Here is a 25,141-nt window from a genome sequence, read left to right on the forward strand (position 1 = left end):
AGGCGCTACTCCGGCGCTGAAGACTCTTCGGCTGGCGGGGTTCTTCCTGCCTGCTTCTGGGTCTCTCGAAACCTTGCCTGCACTGGGCTCCCCCCCCCACCCCAGTGGCCCTGACAATTGCATGTTTCTCACTTCCCATCCAATACACTGATTATCTCATCCACATCCCAGACTGACCATCACCAACATTTTCTGGCATAGCAGCCAAGTTCCTCGTCATGTGATGCACAAAATTGCCTGCACCGGGCTTTCCCCCCCTCCTTGGAGGCCAGGGCCTGGGGAATCTCGCCCCCCCCCCCAGTGGCCCCGATTGCATGTTTCTCACTTCCCATCCAATACACTGATATCTCATCCACACCCCACACTGACCATCACCAACATTCTCTGGCATAGCAGCCATGTTCCTCGTCATGTGATGCACAAAATTAACCCATGTAGGAACATTACCCCAGACTTACTTTGTAGAGGCTGTGGACTGCACACCGCCATTAGATGTTAAGGTCCAGTATTTCCCAGTATACGTGCGGAAAGCACATTTCTTTGTTTCTTTATTGATCTCAAGTTGAAAAGTTTCTTGGTCACTCTCTTCATCCTGATTAGCCGAAAGGTCCATCCCTGGAAGGGGATTGAATAGAAAAGAAAACAAAAACGTGATTTGGTTATTTTCTTTTGAGGGCAGCACATCTGTTCATTCATTTTCTGGAAACATCACCTGTTTTATTTAAGCTGCTCCCTTTGCCATTCTCCTTTTGCCCTGGGCTCTTGGCAACAGCCAACTTCTGGGCACACTGTACTGAAGGAGTCATTTTACTGTTTTCAGCTTTGCAGCGTAATAAACTGAGCCTCCACCCTTCATATAACAGGATCTGTAGGAGGACATTTCTAGAGCAGCTAGGGATTCTGACTTGGTATTTTAGAAACAACCTTGGAAGAAAAAAAAAATGTGTGAGAAAGGCAGGAGCCTAGGGTCAAGCACAGAAGCTGGGTGGGAAAGGAACCCTGTACGTATCTCATACAAAACCTGACACCTCAGACTTGACCTGCGTTGCGAGTGGTGGTGGATATCAGGCCATAAGTATTACCATTTTGTCCACTTTGCCTATTTAGATTGTTTTGGGTGGAAAGAAGGAGATGCAAGGCCAGACTATGGCATGGAGTAGGGGACACAGCTGGAGACATAATTCATCTCAAACTGCACATACAAGAAAAACACCTGGAATCTAAATTTCTTGGCAGGGGTTGAGGGGAGAAGTTACATTGCCAAGTGTATGAGAACTATTGATATTCTTCTGTTTAGGTTGTCAAAATCCAAAATATAGAACAGGAAAAGTTCTCTACGATGACGAATCACAGAAGGCAAAAGTAGAGACTAATAGACGATTCACCACTGGAGACGTGAGTCCAACAGTCTTTATTATATCAGAGATAACGACCCGACATAGGCCGTGTTTCGACGCTAAAAAGCATCTGCATCAGGGGTCAATAAATACACCAAGTAATGAATGCAAAACGAAGAGTCCTACTTGTATATGTGTTGTCAACTCACTGATCACGTAGCACCAAACAGAATATGCTGGATACAGTGGTGAATCGTCTATTAGTCTCTACTTTTGCCTTCTCTGTTTAGGTTGTGCCTGTAATTCCAATGCCAGGTTTTAAAAAGAAAAAAAGTACCAGTTGGAAAAATATGAGAGAGAGAAAGACAGAAAGAGAACTGAGCTGCAACTGTTCACACTAGTCTCTGTTGAAATGCATGTTTGATTTTGCAGAACAACTGGAACTCCACATCTGGAAATCTTAAATTTCCAGCCGCATAGCCAAGTCGTCAATCCCACAACACGAAGGAGCCTCAGGAATGTACCGAGTCAAAAGCTGGCATTCAAGTCTGCTCCCTCGTGCAGCTACATTACAAATGCATTCACGATCAGAAACAAACCAAAAAGGTTTCATGCTAAACGCAGAATTGTGCCTCTGAAGGTGACGGGGTCCCATAAAGCAAGAGACTCATTTAATGCATTTGCATGGTCCGAGTCCCTAGTGGCCAAGGCTGTTGGAAGGAAACCGTTACTACTGTAGAGATTTGAAATAAGACAATTCAATGATCTCTGAGGCTTTAAGAATAAAGTGTGGAGCATCTATGGGAAGATCAGACACGTCTAATTTGCAGCTCCTACTAATTGCTCAACCCTACGAATCCTTGGTACGTTTGCTACATTAAAAGAGGTGAAGCAATTTTAATTCAAAAGACTTTTTGGCTTTATCCACTGCCCATGGAAGCTACAGAGTTAGGCAGTGGCTTAGCCATGGGTGGGCCCGGGTGGGCAAAGGCCCACCCACTTTGGACTCAGGCCCACCCAGCAGAAGTACAGCAGTGATGCGGTTGGCGGGGATCCCCAAGACCTGCCAGCTGAAGATTCCTGGCATTTCTTCCTCTAGGAGATCGTGGGGGATCACTTAACTCCACTCCCTTGACCCTTCCCCTTTTTACCTTTAAATCCTTTAGTTCCTCACCGGCAGCAAGCAGCAACACACCGGCCCCGAGCCTTCCCTTCGATGCAACTTCCTGTTTGTGGGACCAGGAAGTTGCATTAGAGGGAAGGCTCAGAGCCGGTGCAAGCAAAGAGAAATGAGTTGCTGTTCGCTGCTGGTGAAGACCCTAAATAATTTAAAGGTAACAGGAGGGCAGGGGAGTAGAGTTAAGTGACCCCTCAGATTGTCTGGGGGGGGGGGGGGGGGGGGGAGGGAGAAATGTTGGGGGCGGCAGGGGGCAGGGTTGTCATGCCCACCCATTTTGGGCTCAGGCCCACCCAAAATTGGGTGTCTGGCTATGCCCCTGGAGTTAGGGTTGCACTCCTCAAATGTGTTAACTAGTTCCCTCAAATAAACGGAAAAGGGAGGGGTAGGCTATCCTTTATATATTAAGAGCACCACACACACATTCCCTTTCTAGATCCTTTTTTGGGGGAGGGGCAGGGGGGTATGTTGCATCAGAAATACAAATTCATAAAGGTGGTTAATAAATCCCAATAAAATTCAGTCAAAATAAAACACCGACGGAACTAGAGGTCAGTAGACCAGTCCAGATGTGCAAGAAACCAAAGACCGTAAATGAAGGCACAGGTAGGTTTAATTATTGTAGTATGATCAAAGAGTAAACGTAGCATTAAACGGAAGTAAGGAAGTTTGGGACAAAGGGACTAGCAATTACTTTTTTTTTTTTTTTAGCTTTTGAGACTGAAGAAATAGTCTGTACGATTTCTTCATTTTAGCATGTGCTTTGTCACCTTACAGCTGAAGTGCACGGCATGCAGTGGGAACTCCCCGCTCCCCAGCTGCCACACTAGGCTGGCCAGAAACATCGATTTAAAATGTCACGCATCATCCTTTCCATGAAATGCGAGAGAAATCCGTCTCAGATTGAGTCACCCCACCCAGAGGGCAAATGAGTACAGCAGATCCCTGGAGATGAGAATTCATTCACAACGCAAGCAAAAATCACACCAGAAGCTGGGGGGGGGGGGGGGGGGGGGGGGCGGGGAGGGAAGGGAAACAGCACAGCCCCCAACCGGACCAGCTGTCTCTTCCACCACCAGTACAGGAGGGGGTGGGTGCGTTTTGTTTTATGGTCTAATGAGTGTGCTTTCCTATCCAATTTTGTAGGTTTTTTTTTTTTGTATTTTATAAGAATTGTAGACCACTTTGGTATATTAAGTTAAGTTAATAAACTACAAACTATTGCATTTTACTTGATAACCAACTCTGACATTTAATATCCCTAACATTTGGAGGTTGAGCAGACAAATCAGATGTTTGGTGAAATTGAAAAAGGGGTAAGAAATAGGGCTTGAGAAACCATGTTGAGCTAATACGCCAGCTGTATTAAACAGCAGGAAAAAGAAAAGGAGATTCTGTACTAATAACCAGATGCTGCTATGAAGTATGACAAGAATTAGTTAATCTTTTTGCCTTTTCACAGCCTGGATATTCTAGTACAGCAATTCTCAGCCCAGTCTATGGGACACACCCACCCAGTCATTTTCAGGATATCCCATACATTGGGAAAGGTGAGGCCATGTAAACTGATTTTCAGATACCCACAAAGAGTCAGATTCTATATTTGGCACTGAGAAAATTGGTGCCGATATAAAACACGCCTACGTGTATTCTATAAACCATCCCTAAGTTAAGCACGGTTTATAGGATACACATAGCACCATCCATGTGACTATAATTTAGACAGCCATTTACACCAATGAAAAGCTAGTAAGTGCCAGGTTACTTTATAATCCCATGTATAAATTTTAGGAATGCTCATGACCCGCCCATGCCCACTTTTGAGATTTACAAAGTAGTCCATGTAAAATTCTAGAATACGCTTAGCAAGTAGTGCATATAAATTCTAATTAGTGCCAATAATTACTTAGTAACATCCAATTATCAGCACCAATTGGCTTAACCAATCGAGTTACACATGCAAATCGGAATAAGCCCAGATCACGTATGGAGTGTGTGTGATGTATTGTAGATCTTGTAGATTTCAACCCATTCTTCCACCTCAGTCTCACTGCTTTTCTTCCTTCGAACCTTCGAAGTCCACTCCATCTGTCTATTTGATCCTCTGCCTCTCCGAGTAGCAGTCATTTATCGACCCCCTGATAAGTCCCTTTCTCACTGACTTTTGACGCCTGGCTTTCCTTCTTTCTTGAACCTTCATCTCCTTCCTCACATTCTTGGGGATTTTAACATTTATGCTAATGATCCCTCTGACTCTTATGCTTCTCAGTTTCTCACTTTAACATCCTCTTTCAATCTTCAACTGTGCTCCACTACCCCCACTCACCAGAATGGCCACTGTCTTGATCTTATCCTCTTCTCAAACTGCTCACTCTCCAGCTTCTGTGCCTCAGCTCTTCCCATCTCTGATAACTTTCACACTTACCCTCCTCCCCAGTCCCGTCCAATCTTTACCAATACATTTAGAAAACTTCAGGCTATTGACCCTTCTACTCTGTCCTCCAGTGTTTCAAATCTCTTCTCTACCAATATGTTACCCAAGTCTGTCAATGAGGCTGTCTCTTCCTATAATACTATTCTCTCCTCTGCTCTGGATACTTTTGCTCCTCCCATTCCCTGTCCTGTAAAACGTACCAAACTCCAGCCTTGGCTGACCTCTAGAATCCGCTACCTATGTTCCTGTGCCCGCTCTGCCAAACATCTTTGGTTGAAATTCCATGCCCATGCTGACTTTATAAATTTCAAATTCTTGCTGACCTCCTTCCAGTCTGCTCTTTTACTTGCCAAACAGGATTATTACATCCAGTTGACAAATTCTCTTGGCTCAAACCCTCGACGTCTCTTGCCACACTGAACTCTCTCCTCAAAGTGACTTCACCTCCAACTCCCTCTTCACTTTCTCCCTAGACTCGGCTGAGTACTTTCATAATGTTCACAAGATACTTGAATTCTCAACCAGGTCACCTCCACCTCTCCTTCCCTTACTCTATTCTCTCAACCCTCCAACCCCTGCCTCCTTTTCTGAAATCACTGAAGAGGAAACTACATGTCTCCTTTCCTCCGATCCTATTCCCACCCATCTACTTAACACTATCATCCCTTTAATCTGTCATATCCTCAATCTTTCACTTTCCATTGCAACTGTTCCTGATGTCTTCAACCGTAGTCACACCACTCCTTAGAAAACCTTCATTGGACCCTACCGGTCCTTCCAACTATCGCCCCATCTCCCTCCTCCCTTTCCTATCCAACATAATTGAATGTGCTGTTCACCATTGTTGCCTTGACTTTTTCATCTCAAGCTATTCTTGATCCACTTCAATCTGGCTTTCGCCCCCTTCATTCCACTGAAACAGCACTTGCTAAAGTGTCCAATGACCTGTTCCTGGCCAGATCCAAAGGCCTCTATTCTATCCTCATCCTTCTCAATCTATCTGCTGCTTTTGACATTGTTGATCACAGCCTACTCCTTGATAGGCTGGCCTCACTTGGATTTCAGGGCTCTGTTCTTTCCTGGTTTTCTTCTCTCCCATCATACTTTTAGTGTATACTCTGGTGGATCCTCCTCCACTTCTATCCCACTGTCAGTTGGTGTACCTCAGGGATCTGTCCTGGGACCTCTTCTTTTCTCCATCTATACTTCTTCCCTTGGTACTCTGATCTCATCCCATGGTTTTCAGTATCATCTTTACGCTGATGACTCCCAGATCTACCTCTCCACACCAGAAATCTCAGCAGAATTCCAGGCCAAAGTATCAGTCTGCCTGTCTGACATGCCGCCTGGATGTCTCACCGCCATCTGAAACTAAACATGACCAAGACTGAGCTTCTTATATTTCCCCCTAAACCAACCTCTCCTCTTCCCCCATTCTCTATTTCTGTGGATAAACCTCATCCTCCCTGTCTCATCAGCTTGTAACCTTGGGGTCATCTTCGACTCCTCTCTCTCCTTCTCTGCACATATTCAGCAGACTAATATTCCGCCAGGGTCGTTATGCTCATATTAGCCCTCTCCTCAAGTCACTTCACTGGCTTCCTATCCATTTCCACATAACAGTTCAAACTCCTCTTATTGACCTATAAGTGCATTCACTCTGCAGCTCCTCAGTACCTCTCCACTCATCTCTCCCTACACTCCTCCCCGGGAACTCCGTTCACTGGGTAAATCTCTTATCTGCACCCTTCTCCTCCACCACTAACTCCAGACTCCGTTCCTTTTATCTTGCTGCACCATATGCCTGGAATAGACTTCTTGAGCCAGTCCGTCGAGCTCTATCTCTGGCCATCTTCAAATCTAGGCTAAAAGCCCACCTTTGTGATGCTGCTTTTAACTCCTAACCCTTACTCACTTGTTCAGTCCCCTTATTTTATCATCCCCACCTTAGTAATTCCATTTTCCTCTTATTTGTCCTGTTTGTCTGTCCTAATTAGATTGTAAGCTCTGTCGAGCAGGGACCGTCTCTTCATGTTCAAGTGTACAGTGCTGCGTTCATCTAGTAGCGCTATAGAAAGCCTGCTGTCCCAGAGGATCCGCCCTCCATTAATGAAATAAAAGTTTGAAAGCTGGTATGATGAAAATTGCCTAAAATTTCAATGCAAGTGTCAAAATATATTTAGTTGTCCCCCTGAAAAATGAGCAGTTAGTCCTTTTAATAACTGCAGGAAGACTTAGGATATATATATATTTTTTTTTTTTTTGCCAGCCGCTATGTCAGCCTCAAATGTCATACCCAGCTCCCTGACAGCAGTATGCAGGTCCCTGGAGCAGTATTTAGTGGGTGCAGTGCACTTCAGGCAGGTGAACCCAGGCCCACCCCCCCCCCCTACCTGTTACACTTGTGGTGGTAAATGTTACACCTAAATCAGATTTGGCATATAACCCAAGCAGCAACAGTTCCGTTTGGGCCCAAACATAAACGGACAAGCGCTGTCACTTCTGGAATGCAACATCTACGTTGTTACAAGGAACTACGAGTTGGTTGAGTCTGATTTATAATATCCGTGTCCCATAAGTTATGTGGTGAAAACCATGAAGTCTTAAACATGAAGATGGGAGAACACAGGCTGTGTTTTGAACGAAGCAGAATGTGCCCCCCCCCCCCGGTTGCTCTTTACAACTAAAACCAAACATGAATTTGAAAACCTGCAGTGTGTTGCTCTGGAACATCTGCAGTTTATTTACTGCCTTTTTGAAGACAATTCAGCCGAGCGGTTTACTGCAAGAACAGTTTCAGCAGAAAAAAAAAATATTAATACACATTATGACATAGTATGCTACTTACAATGTTGAACAATAGGGAATCTAGAAGGTCTTTGGATTGCAACAGTGCATGTTTATTTTATACTGTACATCCTGGGGTACTGAATAAATGAATTAACCTTTTTCTTTAATCTTGAATGACTTACACACCATAGTTTGGATTATGTATTGAGAAATGTGTAATGAAACATTGGATGTATTTGAATGGTGAAATTGTATTGGGACTTAACAGCGATTTACTACAACATATGTGAATTTCAGGGATTTTAAAGTGCTTCCCCTAAGCCTGTTTTCAAGATTGCAAAATCTGATTTTGAAGTCTTTTTTTTTTCCTCACTGTGGTATATGTTTTGATTTAAGTAGCCACATCTGTTTACAAGACATGGACTGTAAAAGGTTTGTACGACAAATTGAGGTCTTTTATCTGCAACAGAAAATTGATCTGTCAGATTATACTTAGTGGTGAAGTCAAAAGCAGGATTTTAAAGTCTGACTTTCCTTTTGATATTAAGTCACCTATCATTTATTTATTTTATTTTATTTGGATTTGCTCACAGCTTATTCAGTAGTAGCTCAAGGTGAGCTACATTCACATACACTGGGTATTTCTCTATCCCTGGAAGGTTCAAATGATCAGGGTTACCATATTTGCGGAGACAAACAAAAAAACCAAAAGGAAGACAGAAAAAAATTTAAATGGTTGCTAACTTTGCTAAAGAAATATTTAATTGTAGTTAATGAACACACATCAAACAGTGACTTCCTTACAGTACATCTGGATTTGAGGTCAACTGAGTCTGAGCCTAAGTGTACTTATAAGAACACACATCCCTTTGGCTGGATTCTAGATGTGTGTGGAAGTCTTTGCATGACATATGCTTAAAATCGTGTAGCAGGAACAAAATTCTTTTGACAGATTCAACCAGTAGGGGAGCAGAGAAGGGATCAGCAATGCCTCTCTAACACCCCCATGTGTCCAGACTGAAATGTTTTTTCTCTCATTATGTGAGTAGGTGTGTTGGTCATAGGCACATAAAAAACAGACGCCATTTCCCTAAAATTATCAATAGAAATCAAACAAAATAAAACAGGGAAAAGAAAATAAGATGATATCTTTTTTATTGGACATAACTTAATACATTTCTTGATTAGCTTTGATGTTTCTCTCATATATACTATCTGCTACCTCATTTGCTTATTTCCGATCTGAGGAAGAAGGGCAACCTTCGAAAGCTAATCAAGAAATGTATTAAGTTATGTCCAATAAAAAAGGTATCATCTTATCTTCTTTTACATGTTTTATTTTGTTTGATTTCTATAGATTCTACATGGAATGTTGCTATTCCACTAGCAACATTCCATGTAGAAGTCGGCCCTTGTAGATCACCAATGTGGCCACGCAGGCTTCTGCTTCTGTGAGTCTGACGTCCTGCACGTATCTGACGTCCTGCACATACGTGCAGGACGTCAGACTCACAGAAACAGAAGCCTGCGCAGCCTTCTACATGGAATGTCGCTAGTGGAATAGCTGAAACCACTAATATCTCCAATCCACAAATCTTTGGAAACTGCTATCTCGCTCTTCACTCATCCAAAGATAAGAACTAAGTGTATGCCCCTGGAATGAAGGGGCTAAACCCTATGGACTTGTGGTGGACTGTGTGCTCAAGGAAGAAAAACAGGCTGGGTAATTTGTTGGAATGCATCACATTACCTGGTATTCTGCAAAGCACTCCAAGAGGATGAGAAGTGTAATTGAAAGGACTTTCAGTGTAGGTGAGGCATTTGGACAAATGATTCTCCTCACCGGTGCATTCAACAAGTAGAGAATGATGGATGTATGAAGTGACGTCTTACTGAAGCGTCAGTACTTCACTGTCATTAAATAGCGCCAAGGAAGAACAATCTAGTGCACAGCGAGAGTCTGCGTGCATGGACTGTTGAGGATTCAAGGCGGGCAAGATAAACCCGAGTCCCTGATGAAAATATTGAAACCCGCGGCGTCGGGCGTAATTTAGGGGAAGCCAAAGTGGACTTCAACAGAGAGACATGCAGTAATGTTCAAGATAAGTTTTTTCCTTTTTTCCTTTTTGAATTATTATATTTTGAGCACGTATACTTTTGGGCACGAGTGAAAAGTGTTTGCAACTGCAATTATTTATGGTTTAACAAAAGGGAATGCCCTATGAAGAGAGACCTAGCCACTAGGCAAAAAATTAATGAAATTGCCGTTAAGTGGTATCGTCCGAGGGTTCCCAATAAATATATAAAACATGTGAAATCTGCATATATATAAACACATATTTACAGTGGTATTTTTATAATTGTGGTGGGCATACACTTAGTTCTTATCTTTGGATGAGTGAAGAGCTAGTGGAATAGCAACATTCCATGTAGAATCTCCAATAGCAGCAACATTCCATGTAGAATCTCCAATGGTATCTATTCTACTGTCATAGTAATGCTTGAATGTTTTCACTTATATACACTGTCAGCTAGCACATTTGCTTATTTCCGATCTGAGGAAGAAGGGCAACCTTCGAAAGCTAATCAAGAAATGTATTAAGTTATGTCCAATAAAAAAGGTATCATCTTATTTTCTTTTCCATGTTTTATTTGGTTTGATTTCTATAGATTCTACATGGAATGTTGCTATTCCACTAGCAACATTCCATGTAGAAGTCGGCCCTTGCAGACCACCAATGTGGCCGCGCAGGCTTCTGCTTCTGTGAGTCTGACGTCCTGCACGTACGTGCAGGACGTCAGACTCACAGAAACAGAAGCCTGCGCAGCCTTCTACATGGAATGTCGCTAGTGGAATAGCAACATTCCATGTAGAATCTCCAATAGCAGCAACATTCCATGTAGAATCTCCAATGGTATCTATTCTACTGTCATAGTAATGCTTGAATGTTTTCACTTATATACACTGTCAGCTAGCACATTTGCTTATTTCCGATCTGAGGAAGAAGGGCGACCTTCGAAAGCTAATCAAGAAATGTATTAAGTTATGTCCAGTAAAAAAAGGTATCATCTTATTTTCTTTTCCATATTTTATTTTGTTTGATTTCTATTGATAACCTTAAGAGTGGACTAACACGGCTACCACACTCCTCCCTAAAAATTAAAAATCCTGTAGGACATTTCTGAAGATGTCTTAAAAGAGGACATATGGTAACCCTACACGATGGCCTTTACAAATATCTCTCTATATAAAAGGCAACCCCAACGTTCGGAAGCCTCCACGGAAGTTGAGGCGTCCGAGATATCAGGTGTGCCCTGGATTGTCTGCACTGCCCTCGCGTCAAAATGTCATGACATCGAGGGCGGAGCTATGACATTCGAGGGCCGAAACGGAAACGCCACAGGCACGGCCACGGAGGCGCAGCCAAAAAAAAAAAAAAAAAAAAGAACCCTCCCCACACACAGCGACACGAACCCCGAACAAGGCAAGTAGATCGGAGGGATGGCGGGAGGGGGCCCCTTGCTAGCGCCCGTTTCATTGCGCTCAGAAACGGGCATTTTTTCCTAGTATTTATATATTCCTTCTTGCACATTGTCAATCTCTTTGAGCAAGAAAAGTCCTCCTGATGTCCCTCCCATTTCCCCATTAATGGACAGGACTGATGCCACTGGACAGCTGCAGGACACTTTTGTTAAATTTCCTTTTCCCACTGGACCAGCTGAAGGGCATAATCTAACCTGCCATTTATCTCCTTCCTTCCTTTGCTAACCAAGCATTTAAGAAGGATCACCCTGTTCAGGACCAAGGAAGAAAGGGGTAAAGTACTAGCAAAGTGTTCAATGACCTGCTTCCACCCCCTCTAAAATGATGTGGTGTCTTGTTACACAGCAGAGATTCGACAGGAAGTAATGTGAAGAAACCTAAGCATGACTTCTGAACTGAACAAGAGATCAGAGGAGGTCCTAATAGGTCAAAGCTACACAGATCTGATGAATGTCTGCTGGGCCACCACTCGCTTAGAAAAATAAAGTTGCAGCCATTCTAGATAGGGAATTTCTGTGAACAGAAGATGCTGCAAATGGATGCCTTAAGGTAGAACGGCAACGTGAATCTCGCACAATGCTGCTCTCTCCCCCCCCCCTTTCCTACCCATACACTCCAGCAGCCTGGCCCAGCATCTCTCACTTTCCTAGCTCCCCTGGGTCTGTCAAACTTGCCTGATTTTGCAACAGGTGGACCTGAACAGATACCGCTTCTGGCCAACACACGGCCTCTTCTGCCACTCCTGCCTACAGAAACTGAAAGTAGTGTCAGAGGAGGCAGGAGCAGAAGCAGCTTCTGGTCAAGGCAGGGGTCTGCTGGCATCTGTGTCAGCACTAGCAGCGGTGGTGGCCTCAAGCAAGTTCAGCGGAGCCAGGGCAAGTGGGAGATGCTGGCTCTATAGCCGTATGTCTCAAAGGCACCAGCTTCTTATAGAAGAAAAGCTCCTGGTGACATCAGCAGGCATCCTCTCCGCTGCCTGATGGGACTTGGCACTGACACTCTCAACTGGGAGTACTGCACACCCTCTGCAAGATGGAATCAGCAGGAGGGGAGATTCACCAGCTTGGGACACCTACCAGGTACACCACCTCCAAAGATAGCACAGAAAGGTGCCAGATTCTTATAGAAGAAAAAGGTGCCCTCAGTTCTTAAAGGGATAGCTCCCACTAACTGGAAGACAATACAAAGCAAGCAGCTGAGGGCAGGAGGATAAAAAGGTTTAAGTGTCCTTACAAATCAAAGGAGAACAATGGGTTGAAAATTAAAGCAGTGTTGCATCAGTTTTGCCAGAGTAGTTTCTATTCAAACATGGCATGCCTCATCTATTGGAAACTTTATAGACACTAAACCTAGCTGGACTGGAGAAGTGCTGGGATCATGACTTGAGAAAATTATGGAGAATGGAGAGGTTGTGATGTTCCATGCATCAAGCTTCCCGTTCCCAATGGAGAGGAAGCTTGATGCATGGAAACCAAATAGAATGATGAAGAAAACAATGGCATTGGGGTGGCCATGCCAAGTGGTTATTCTAAGACATGGAGTAGAGAGAAAATACTCGAGTATGAGTAAATGCAACCCAAAACCAAGACGACATTGGAGAAATATGCTGTGGGATGGTACATAAGTAGTGCCATACTGGGAAAGACCAAAGGTCCATCTAGCCCAGCATCCTGTCACCGACAGTGGCCAATCCAGGTCAAGGGCACCTGGCACGCTCCCCAAACGTAAAAACATTCCAGACAAGTTATACCTAAAAATGCGGAATTTTTCCAAGTCCATTTAATAGCGGTCTATGGACTTGTCCTTTAGGAATCTATCTAACCCCTTTTTAAACTCCATCAAGCTAACCGCCCGTACCACGTTCTCCGGCAACGAATTCCAGAGTCTAATTACAGATGTTATTAAAAGCAGGTTCAAAGCCCATGTTACTAGGTTGCTTAAACAGTGCATCCTATGAAATCCCAAAGGATTTTAATCAATAAGTTTGAGACCATATGCCACAAACCACAACCTTAATGAACCTCTTAAAACAGATATCAGAGGTTCCCAAACCTGATCCTGGAAGCACCCCAGCCAGTCAAGTTTTTTGGGATATCCACAATGAATATTCATGAGATACTTGCATGCAGTGGAGGGAGCGCTTGCAAATCTCTCTCATGAATATTCTTTGTGACTATACGAAAAAACCTGACTGGCTGGGGTGCCTCCAGGACCAGGCTTGGGAACCACTGGAGTATGCACAAAACTAATCCAGTTGGAGAGACGCCTGAACCTCACTATTGAGGGGGGTGATGTCAACTAGGGGCACCTGCAGCAGTACCCAACTTTGGGAAGACATTCCATTGCCAGCCAGTCTACTAGAGGTGGCCAACTTACAACCGATATTCTTAGAGCTGCAGATGATCATAGGACCCAGTCAGAGTAATGCTAGTTATCTTGTTACTTTACTTAGCTGAGAAGCACCATCTTGAATGGTCATGTGCATGTTCCTTTAAGAGAGAATAGCAGGAATCTCAACTAAAATAAAATCTATTAAATTAACATGCACCTACAAGCCTCTGAAGGTCTCTTCCATGTAAAGAGATGAACAATTAACATAATATAAAAGCCACCCAATGTTGGCCAAGCCCGATTAGGTTATTTGGTAATCCTCCACCTGGCCCATGGCTAGCCCAAGGAGATCAGATGTTTTATGTCAGTGTTCCAAGTCAGTCCTGGAGTACCCCCTTGCCAGTTGGGTTTTCAGGATATCCACAATGAATATGCATAAAAGATTTGCATATTACAGAGGAAGTGCATGCAAGTCAGTTTCATGCATATTACTACTACTAAACATTTCTAGAGCGCTACTAGGGTTACGTAGCTCTGTACAAAACAAAGAAGGACGGTCCCTGCTCAAATGAGCTTACAATCTAAAGAACGAAATGTCAAGTTGGGCAGTCTAGATTTCCTGGGTAGAGGTGTAGAGGTTAGGTGCCGAAGGTGACGTTGAAGAGGTGGGCTTTGAGCAATGATTTGAAGATGGGCAGGGAGGGGGCCTGGCGTATGGGCTCAGGGAGTCCGTTCCACGCATGGGGTGAGGTGAAGCAGAAAGGGCGGAGCCTGGAGTTGGCGGTGGTGGAGAAGGGTACTGAAAGGAGGGATTTGTCCTGAGAGCAGAGGTTACGGGTAGGAACGTAAGGGGAGATGAGGGTTGAGAGGTAAGGAGGGGCTGCAGATCGAGTACATTTGTAGGTTAGTAGCAGAAGCTTGAATTGAATGCGGTACCTGATCGGAAGCCAATGAAGTGACTTGAGGAGAGGGGTGATATGAGTGTATTGGTTCAGGCGGAATATAAGACGTGCAGCAGAGTTCTGAACGGACTGAAGGGGGGATAGGAGGCTAAGTGGGAGACCAGTGAGGAGTAGGTTGCAGTATTCATTGTGGATATCCTGAAAACCTGACTGGGTTGATGAGTGGGCTATAAGCTTTTTTTTTTTTTTTAATAAATAAAAATACCAGGGCCGGCATGGGAAAACTGCTCCAGGTGAACCTTCAGCTGTGTATATCTCCCATCATAGGTGGCTCAAAGCCCTACCGCTCCCCTCCCAACCATTTGGCCAGCTTCTCCTCTTCCCCTCTACTCCCCTCTTCCATAGCAGCTGGCCTGCATCTCTTCCTTCTCCTAGGCTGGCCCCAAGCAGACAGGCCTTGCTGAAACACTGCAGTGTCCTGCTCGCCAACAGGAAACTTGCCTCAGATGGGAGCAGGATGCATTGGCCTGTGTTCAACAGGGCCTGAAATTAAGCTGTATGTGCAATTTTTGCATGAAATAAGATTTCAGCACACTGCTGTGAGATCCGTTTGAATGCCAAACTTTTATGACTCCTGAAAGGCTGCATCTCAAGTAAGCCAGTGAAGCAACTGTTGTCCTCATAAATTAAAGTAGTAAGACTGGCCCTGGCATCAAGGGCTCCTGTTCTCCTTCCTCTGAATTCCCCTGGAGGTGTTGTCTGGCTGTACAGTCCTGACTCAGGAATGTGTTTACCTGGCAAAGTTGTCAACTGAATGAGACGTGCCCCAGAGGCTTCATCCATTCAGGAAAGAGAAGTACAATGCTGAACAGAACCACACATGTGGAGTGGCCCAGAGCTTTCTTCTTGCTCTTTTGACCCCCCCTCTTCCTCCTCCCTAGTTGAATCCAGAACCCATCCCTATTGGGGTATACAAGGACATGAACTATGAGGAAGATTTTGCCTCTCCCTCAAGTCTTACCCAGCCACTTTGGGTAGGGTTACCATATTTTGTTCTCTGAAAAAAAGAGGACACATGTCACGCCCCTGCCCCGCCCACACCACGTCCCTTTCGGATCCTCGTCCCGCCGTTTCTCGCTCTCACCCCACCCCGTCACATATCCCCCTCCCCTGCCCCCCTGTCACATATTCCCCTCCCCCTACTTACTATCTACTGCCCTGGTGGTCTAGTGACCTCTTTGGGGCAGGAAAGAGCCCCCTCTTTCCTGGTCAGAGCGCTGCCTTGCCCTGCATCCTTCTCGGTCTCGGCCCGGGATTCAAAATGGCCGCCGAGAGTTGAAGTCTCACGAGGCCGCTTCAACTCTCGGCGGCCATTTTGAATCCCGAGCTGAGACCGAGAAGGATGCAGGGCAAGGGCAGGCAGCGCTCCGGGCAGGAAAGAGGGGGCTCTTTTCTGCCCCAAAGAGGTCACTACACTACCAGGGCAGATAGTAAGTGAGGGGAGGGGAGACCCACGGCACCGCTCACCTGCCCGCCCACCCGTTTGTCCAGAAATCCGGACAAACAGGCAGGCGGGCAAAACCTGCCGGATACCGGACATGTCCGTGGAAATCCAGACATTTGGTAACCCTAACTTTGAGGATCCCTCCAGTCCATAATATGCCCAGAAGAGGGCCAGTAGCATCAAGTCATACAGTAGAGGTGTGATGAATGAGGGAGGGGACAACAGGAAACACAGAAATTCAGTGTTGGTAACAAAAGTCATTAATACCACAGGGATGGGAGGGGACAGATCAGGATGCGGACCTATAGTAGTTCCCCTCTGCACACCTCAATTTGGAAACACCCAACACCTCAGCTAAAAATACATAAAAGTCAAAAGGAATCCCGTTAATGCATTTCTTGCATATTTAACAAAGTAACGCTTATCGTTTTATGATAAAAAAAGCTATATGACATTTTATGTTTTGTTTGAATTTAAAAGATTCTAAATGCAGGTGTGGGGGGGGGGGGGTGGTGGTCAGAAAACAATTGAGCGGGGTTGGGGACCAGAACATGTCCTCGTTCACTCCTCTATCGTACAGTGACAGCTTTAACTGTGGCCACATCTAGGATGCATTAATGCCGCTTTCAAGGCAAATCCCTAGTGGTGAAAACCACATGGAGGTCAGGGAGTCTTCATAGCAACAGTTGGGTGTAGACCCCTTAACTTATAGTGATGAACACTGGGAGGGGGGAAGGGGGAGGGAGTGGAGACTTCAATATATAAACTGCAATTTCTCTAATGGTTTATATCTTTTGCTTATCAGACTGGGACTTTCAAACAGATGCCTTAGCGAGAGCCAGACCACAGTTCTGGTGTTTTAAGTTGAGGATTTGTGATGTGGCTCCTCCCCACTGGTCAAACGAAGCTACAGCACACAACCTCCTGGCCACATTGTTTCATAACTAAGGCATTTCCTTTTATCCTTGCCTTTACCCTAACCCCTGTGGAATTAGAGCTATGGAAACATTGTTGGGGGGGGGGGAGGGGGGGGGGGAAGAAGGGATAAAGCATTTGGCCATGTTAAAAGCTTACCACTGAAATAACGTTCAAAGAGCATGTTCTGAACCAAATACTTCTGGAATTCACTAGGGCAGTGGTTTCCAAACCTGATCCTGGAGGCATCCCAGCCAGTCAGGTATCCACAATGAATATTCATGAGAGACTTACATGCAGTTGAGGCAATGCATGCAAAATTTCATGAATATTCATTCTGAGTATCCTAAAAACCAGCTGACTGTCTGGAATGCCTTCAGGACCAGGTTTGGGAACCACTGCACTAGGATGTTAAGATTATATACAATAAAAGATTTCGAAACCGAGCTTGCCCTGAAACGACAAGCAGCCGCAGGGGCAGGCAGTCGGTGCTGGAGGAAGACATCTTCTGCTAGCGGGGCCTCGGGATCCCCACCAGCCAAGGTATTTCAATCGTGGGGGAGGGCGGGGGAAGACTATGCCTGTGACCCGGGCCCTCGGTGGCCCTGGAGTGGAGGATGTTGCACCACTGTCCACAGAGGGACAAGAGTAGGGTTACCATATTTTGTCCCCCAAAAAGGAGGACATGCCCCGCCCCACCACACACTCCGCCCCCTGTCACATACCCCATCACTCCTCTCCCCTTACTACTGCCCTGGTCTAGTGACCTCTTCGGGGCAGGAAAGAGCCCCCTCTTTCCTGCCCGCCCTGCATGCATCCTTACTGTTCCTGATCTCGGTGCCGATTCAAAATGGCCGCAGAGAGTTGAAGTCTCGCGAGGTCACTTCGACTCTCGGCGGCCATTTTGAATCAGCGCCGAGATCAGGAACAGGAAGGATGCATGCAGGGCAGCGCTCCGGGCAGGAAAAAGGGGGCTCTTTCCTGGCCCGAAGGCGGAAGAGGTCTCTAGACCACCAGGGCAGTAGTAAGGGGAGGGGAGGCTAGCAATCTGCCCATTTCTCCGGATTTTTGGACAAACGGGCAGATTGGCAAAAAACCCGCCCGGTTGCCCGGACGTGTCCTCAAAGAGAGGACGTGTCTGGGTAAATCCGGACATATGGTAACCCTAGCAAAGAGCCCCCTTCTCGTTCACCTACTATTCTAGTATAAACTGGTGTGACGATTTATATCATTCTGTGTTGACATTCATCTGTTTTCCTTATACTGGAACAATCTCTTCCAGCCTTATTCAAAGGTGTGAACACTTCAGGCCCCTGGGTTTGGGCCCCTGTTGGAAATAATGCAAGCTGTTATCAACACACATCCTCACATGTTATCTGGTAATGCACATCCGACTAGGCCTTTTTTTTTTTTTTTAATTTACTGGGATAAAACAAAAGAAATGCCAACAGACTGTGTAAGATTTCGGATGGGGACCTGCTCTGCCCTCCACTCCGAAGCATTGAGCACAAAAAAAGTGTTCTGTTTTAGGAACATTTTCCTAGTCATTAAAAGGTAATTCCATTAAGGAAATGGAATTGCAGCTCACATCCTGTCCAACCCATATTTCCTGAAACCGAGGTGTATTTAACCAGCCGTAATGCATTAACTCACTGTTACACTCACGCCTACCTGCTTAAGGTCCCTGGAAGTTTTTGATCCTGGTCATTCCTCATATTATATTACATAGAAGCAGTTACTCTCCCCCCCCCCCCCCCCCCCATTTGTTTTTATTTAATTTTTACAGTCAGTTCTGAGATTCTGTGGATTGCATCACTATTATAAGTCTCTTGTATGTCTAGGGGGTATATATTTCACACATGAACTCTACTCTGCCACAACATCCCTCTATTTGTTCATACCGATATTGGCGATCGCCTTTACGGTACCATGTAAGCCACATTGAGCCTGCAAATACGTGGGAACATGTGGGATACAAATGTAACAAATATTTGCATTACTCTCACGTTTATAGCAGAGCTGGTAGTGGGAGGCGGGGCTAGTGCGGGGCAGACTTATACGGTCTGTGCCAGAGCCAGTGGTAGGAGGCGGGACTGGAGGTTGGGAGGCGGGGATAGTGCTGGGCAGACTTATACGGTCTGTGCCAGAGCCGGTGGTTGGGAGGCGGGGATAGTGCTGGGCAGACTTATATGGTCTGTGCCAGAGCCAGTGGTTGGGAGGCGGGGATAGTGCTGGGCAGACTTATACAGTCTGTGCCAGAGCCGGTGGTGGGAGGCGGGGATAGTGCTGGGCAGACTTATACGGTCTGTGCCAGAGCCAGTGGTAGGAGGCGGGACTGGAGGTTGGGAGGCAGGGATAGTGCTGGGCAGACTTATACGGTCTGTGCCAGAGCCAGTGGTGGGAGGCGGGGATAGTGCTGGGCAGACTTATACGGTCTGTGCCCTTAAGAACACAGGTACAAATCAAAGTAGGGTATACACAAAAAGCAGCAAATATGAGTTGTCTTGTTGGGCAGACTGGATGGACCGTGCAGGTCTTTTTCTGCCGTCATCTACTATGTTACTATCACCGTCTTTGTAATTGTAATTACATTTTCCTCTTGTTTATCATTGACACTATACATATACATCAATGCACAGTATATTTTTTTGCGTTTAGAGCCCTTACACTCTTCTTCCACCCTCTTTGTGCAAGTTCTTTGCCCCGTTTTTATTTATTCCCCTCTTCCCCCAAACCTCCAGCCTTATCCAGAGCTCTCATCCCTCCATTCCCTGCCTGACTTAAGTGTCTTCCCTTACTCCCCTTGAACTTGGGTCTCTTGAAGCCTCTGGGCCACATCAATCCTGCACCAGTTCCACAGCCTCCCATGAGGTGTCTTCCCCCTCTTGTACTCTTGAGCCAGGTCTCAAGCTCCCACCAGCACCTCCCTCCCTTCCAGTGCCATCTAGGACTACCACATGCCTAGTTTTACCTGGACACGTCCTCTTTGACGACACCGCAGGATGTCCGGGTGGGTTTTTCCAGTCTGCCTGTTTGTTCGGGTTTGCAGGCAAGTGAGCAAACTGGCTGGCTGGCCTCAGGGTGTCCTCCCCTACCTTATGATGCCCTGGTGGTTTAGTGGCATCTTCGGGGCAGGAAAGGACCCCGTTCTTTCCTGCCTGGTGATACTGCTCCCGCTTGCTGCCAGCACTGCTTCAAAATGGCTGCTGAGACTTCAGGCAGTGACCTCATAAGACTTCTGTGGAAGTCTCAGCAGCCATTTTGAAGTGGCACCAGCAGTGGCATCACCGGGCAGGAAAGAACGGGGTCCTTTCCGAAGAGGCCACTAGACCATCAGGGCACAAAGGTAGGGGAGGTGGATCATAGATGAATGCAGGTAGGGGGTGAAGGAGGCTCTCTTTGAGGGGGGAGAAATCAAGGTGACTGTGGTATGCGGGTGGGGAGGTGGTGTGGTTATTGGTGTCCTCTTTCTTGTCATGGCAAATATGGTAACCCTACATATGCCTCATTACCTCAGCCTGCCCCACAGCTATCTACTGTCCTTTTCACTGCTGGCTCCCAGTTTCTGCTAGAGCTTTTGAAGTAGATACACATGCATATGGATGCATGCACCCTGCAGCTCCCACCCTCTCTTGGTCTTACTCCCATTGGCTTTCTTGCAGAAGCCTTTACAGTGGGGGCACATGTGTGCCAACCCCTGGCCACAGCTCTATTACTTCGTTCCGTTACTGTGGTTCCCTCACTCCTGTGGGCTCGATGCCTAACAATCTTTGATTACGCATGTTCAGGTGAACCTCATCACCTGCCGACAGCCACCATTTTCAGCACTACGCACCAGTATATAAAATGGAAGTCAGACACTGAAAAATGTTGTTAATGGATTTCCTATAGAGAGCAGATGAGGATCAAGAAGCCTCTTCACCGATCTTTAGTTTTACATTTAATACCAAACCTGCGATTTAGGAGATTTTACAGGTAAAGGGTGTGAACATGTTCATTTTCTGGAGCTCAAGCACACCAGTACCTTCTTATTACAGCTTCAATCTCAGAAGAACTCAATTCAATAACTTATCTTTCTCCAAAAACCCACTACGTATATACACATAAGGGGGACCAGCTGGCCCTGTAACTCCCTCGGCCATTAAACACCTCACTCAAATCTGTCCTTCTCCAACCAGGTAAAAGCAGTTAGCATAGCAGGGGTTAAAAAAAAGATTTATTTGTAGAACAGCATAAAATCTGTTTTACTTTTTTGAGATCTTGCCGGGTACTTGCAACCTGGATTGGCCATTGTTGCAAACAGAATACTGGGCTTGGAGGACCTTTGGTCTCTCCCAGTATGACACCGCCTATGTTATGTTCATACAGAGCCTTTGTGCACTCCCCCTTGTCAGCTCTTTCCTCCCATGACTCCCTTCAGACTATCTCTTCCCACGTCAACCCCCAAGGTCAGCTGTGCAGCTTCCATTCCGTTTTCATTGCTACTGAAGTCACTCCATTGTGAAAGAACAGGAACCCTTCAGTTTAAGCTCAGTCAGCGGCTCCCCAATAGTTAAACCCCTGCAGCTATCTGTGCCCTTCTCCGATCACCAAATTCCAACCTCATACCTTCCACTTTGCTTCAGATGCCCGGAACGACCTTGCCAAAAAGGCTGGTACGACCGACTCCCTCCCTGGTCAATCAAATCCTGTCTTCTTGCTTTCAATTTTTAAGCTGCCTCTTCCATCATTCCCAAGATCCCACGACTGGGATATGTAGCAGAGCAAAAACTGTTACTGGACAATAGGAAGAGGGCTGCGTTTTCCTAACATTGACTGCACTTCAGGCTCATGCTTTGTCCTTGCTGTCAACTAACGTAAGCTCTGAAAAAGGAACTGATCTCTTCTGACATTTAAAGAGCTACATATGTCTCGTAAGGATATATGCAGAGCCGGTGGTGGGAGGCGGGGATAGTGCCGGGCAGACTTATACGGTCTGTGCCAGAGCTGGTGGTGGGAGGCGGGGCTGGTGGTTGGGAGGCAGGGATAGTGCCGGGCAGACTTATACAGTCTGTGCCAGAGCTGGTGGTGGGAGGCGGGGCTGGTGGTTGGGAGGTGGGGATAGTGCCGGGCAGACTTTTACAGTTTGTGCCAGAGCTGGTGGTGGGAGGCGGGACTGGTAGTTGGGAGGCGGGGATAGTGCCGGGCAGACTTTTACAGTTTGTGCCAGAGCTGGTGGTGGGAGGCGGGGCTGGTGGTTGGGAGGTGGGGATAGTGCTGGGCAGACTTATACGGTCTGTGCCCTGAAGAGAACAGTACAAATAAAAGTAGCACATATGAATTTATCTTCTTGGGCAGACTGGATGGACTGTGCAGGTCTTTTTCTGCCGTCATCTACTATGTTACTATGAAGTGTTTATAAAAGAAAAGATGGAATATGTTTTAATACTACAAGAAGCAAAAGACTGAAGCTACTATTAAAGTTATGTGATTGCTGGGTGTTCGTTTCTTCTTTTAATAAAGTCACTTGTAGGTAATGCAGGTATAGGTGGGTTAAAGACAAACATACCTTAATACATTCTTCACGGACCTGGAGAGCACAACCTTGAAAGACCTGATCAAACACAAAGTATTATCTACAGCCGGGTTGCTTTGTCTTTTGTTTTGCCTTAAATAAAGGTTATAGAACAGGGTACGAAGAATAACCTCGGTCCCTTTTGGGGGCTTCTGTCCAGAATTCCCTTCCAATGTTCTCTCAATACCATCTCTTATTGATTGAGGTTTATGGAAAGAACTACTTCCTAAAAAGGACACCAGATAAGACCATGAATTAAGACCGGTACAAATGGTAGGGCTACAACAGATGTGCAACAACAGGGGCCTCTCCGGAAATCACAGCACAGGCCTAGAGGCTGCCTATGATGGCAAGAGGGTAGTGTGGTAAGATGTAAGGAGCCTTGTTCTCCCCCCCCCCCCCCCCCCCCCCCAAAAAAAAAAAAAAAATTCATATTGCCTCAACGCACTTATCAAAGGATGGAGATAGTTGGTTGACAGCCTGACTGGGACAGCTGTGGAATTAACACTCGAATTCGTTTTAAACCCTGCTAAGTGGTTAGCTTAGCAGGGTTTAAAAAAAAAAAAAGGTTTGGCTGCCTTCCTAAAAGTCCATAGACCATTATTAAAATGGATTTGGGGAAAATCCACTGCTTATTTCTGGGATAAGCAGCATAAAATGTATTGAACTTCTTTTGGATCTTGCCAGGTATTTGTGACCTGGATTGGCCACTGCTGGAAACAGGATGCTGGGCTTGATGGACCTTTGGTCTGTCCCAGTATGGCAACACTTATGTACTTGGGATTCTGAATGGAATCTTGCTACTCTTTGGGGTTCTAAATGGAATGTTGCTACACTTTGAAATTCTACATGGAATCTTGTTATTCTTTAGAATTCTAGAATCTTGCTACTCTTTGGGGTTCTACATGGAATGCTGCTACTATCTGGGTTTCTGCATGGAATCTTGGTTCTCTTTGAGGATCTGGAATGTTGCTACTCTTTGGGTTTCTGCCAGGTACTTGTGATCTGGATTGGCCACTGTTGGAAACAGGATACTGGGCTTGATGGACCTTTGGTCTGTCCCAGTATGGCGATACTTATGTACTTAGGAGTGCTCCCAACTCCTGCCACAGAAGAAGTTAGCAAGCGGTGGAGGTGACAGCAGCATCCTCTCATCACAGTATCACAGATGGCAAAAGTTAAGGTAAGAGGGAAATTAAGAGGAGGGGCAAAGGACAAAGTCTAGAATAAGTAGTAAAGCAAGCACAAAATTATGAATTTACAATTTTGTAAAGACAAGAAAACCTTAAGGGCCTGATCCTTAGCTTCCCTTCCTAGATTTGGAGAAGGGTCTTCAGGCCCTAAGGGAAGAAACAAAGAAAGCCCAGGAACAGGAAGAGAAAGGGGGATTAAAGTATAATCTCATATTTTATGGCACCAGACTGTCAAGAGGGCAGAGAGGGCAGATGAAGGGTGGAAACTGAATGGAAAATGGGGGAAATGAAGAAATTAAGGCAAACAAATCCATTTAGGGCCACTGCAAACTACACCTTCCCCTGCCCTGCCTATCTATCTCCATCTGTCCTTTGCCCAAGTCAACATTCTCCGTATTAACCTTTGATTGTGCCTCGCCATCCACCGCCCATAAACCTGGACACTACTGTAGCCTAGTGGTTAGTGCAGTAGAGGATGCTGTTGAACTGGGTTCAATTCCCACTGCAGCTCCTTTTGACTCTGGGCAAGTCACTTAACCCCCCATTGCCCAGATACAAATAAAGTACCTGTATATACTATGTAAACTGCTTTGAATGTAATTGGAAAAAAAAACACAGAAAGGCAGTATTTCAGGTCCCATTAACAAGATTCCATGCACAATCTCAAAGAGCAGCAGTAACATTCCATGTAGAACCCCAAAGAATAGCAAGATTCTGATTCTGGAATCCCAAAGACTGATGAGTGGAGGAGTAACCTAGAGGTTAGTGCAGCAGACTTTGATCCTGGGGAACTGGGTTTGATTCTCACTGCAGCTCCTTGTGACTCTGGGTAAGTCATTTAACTCTCCATTGCCCCAGGTACAAAATAAGTACCCATATATAAGATGTAAACTGCTTTGAATGCAATTGGAAAACACAGAAAGGCAGTATATCAAGTCCCATTAACAAGATTCCATGCAGAACTCCAAAGAATAGCAAGATTCTGGATTTTGTACAGCGCTGCGTAACCCTAGTAGCGTTCTAGAAATGTTTAGTAGTAGTAGAGTGGAGGAGTAGCCTAGTGGTTAGTGCAGCGGACTTTGCTCCTGGGGAATTGGGGTCCATTCCCACTGCAGCTCTTTGTGACTCTGGGCATGTCATTTAACCCCCCCCCCCCCCTCCCCCATTGCCCCAGGTACAAATAAGTACCCGTATATACTATGTAAACTGCTTTGAATGTAGTTGCAAGCGCCACAGAAAGGCATATCAAGTCCCATTTCCCTTTTCCTTTTAACACAGGTCTAACCTGTGCAAAGGCATAAAATACAAAGTACTGCACGGATCGACTTTCACATACATGAGCACACAATTCTGGAATACACTACCACGCAGCCTGAAAACGACCTACGAACTAACCGACTTCTGCAAACTACTAAAGACTTCTCTTCGAGAAAATCTACGGCAAGGATCAAAACACATGA

The 25,141-nt window shown here is 45.6% G+C and overlaps 1 protein-coding gene across 1 annotated transcript in view; it reads right to left on the bottom strand.

Annotated features, from left to right (window-relative positions):
- FSCN1 (fascin actin-bundling protein 1) overlaps positions 1-25,141 on the bottom strand; it is a 49,138-nt gene that overhangs the window by 9,279 nt on the left and 14,718 nt on the right. The window contains exon 2 of the mRNA XM_030211974.1: positions 459-615. Within this exon, the coding sequence (XP_030067834.1) occupies positions 459-615 (157 nt within the window). The remainder of the gene's footprint in view (positions 1-458; positions 616-25,141) is intronic.

Source organism: Microcaecilia unicolor, chromosome 8 (assembly GCF_901765095.1).
Source record: "Microcaecilia unicolor chromosome 8, aMicUni1.1, whole genome shotgun sequence".
Taxonomy (NCBI): domain Eukaryota; kingdom Metazoa; phylum Chordata; class Amphibia; order Gymnophiona; family Siphonopidae; genus Microcaecilia; species Microcaecilia unicolor.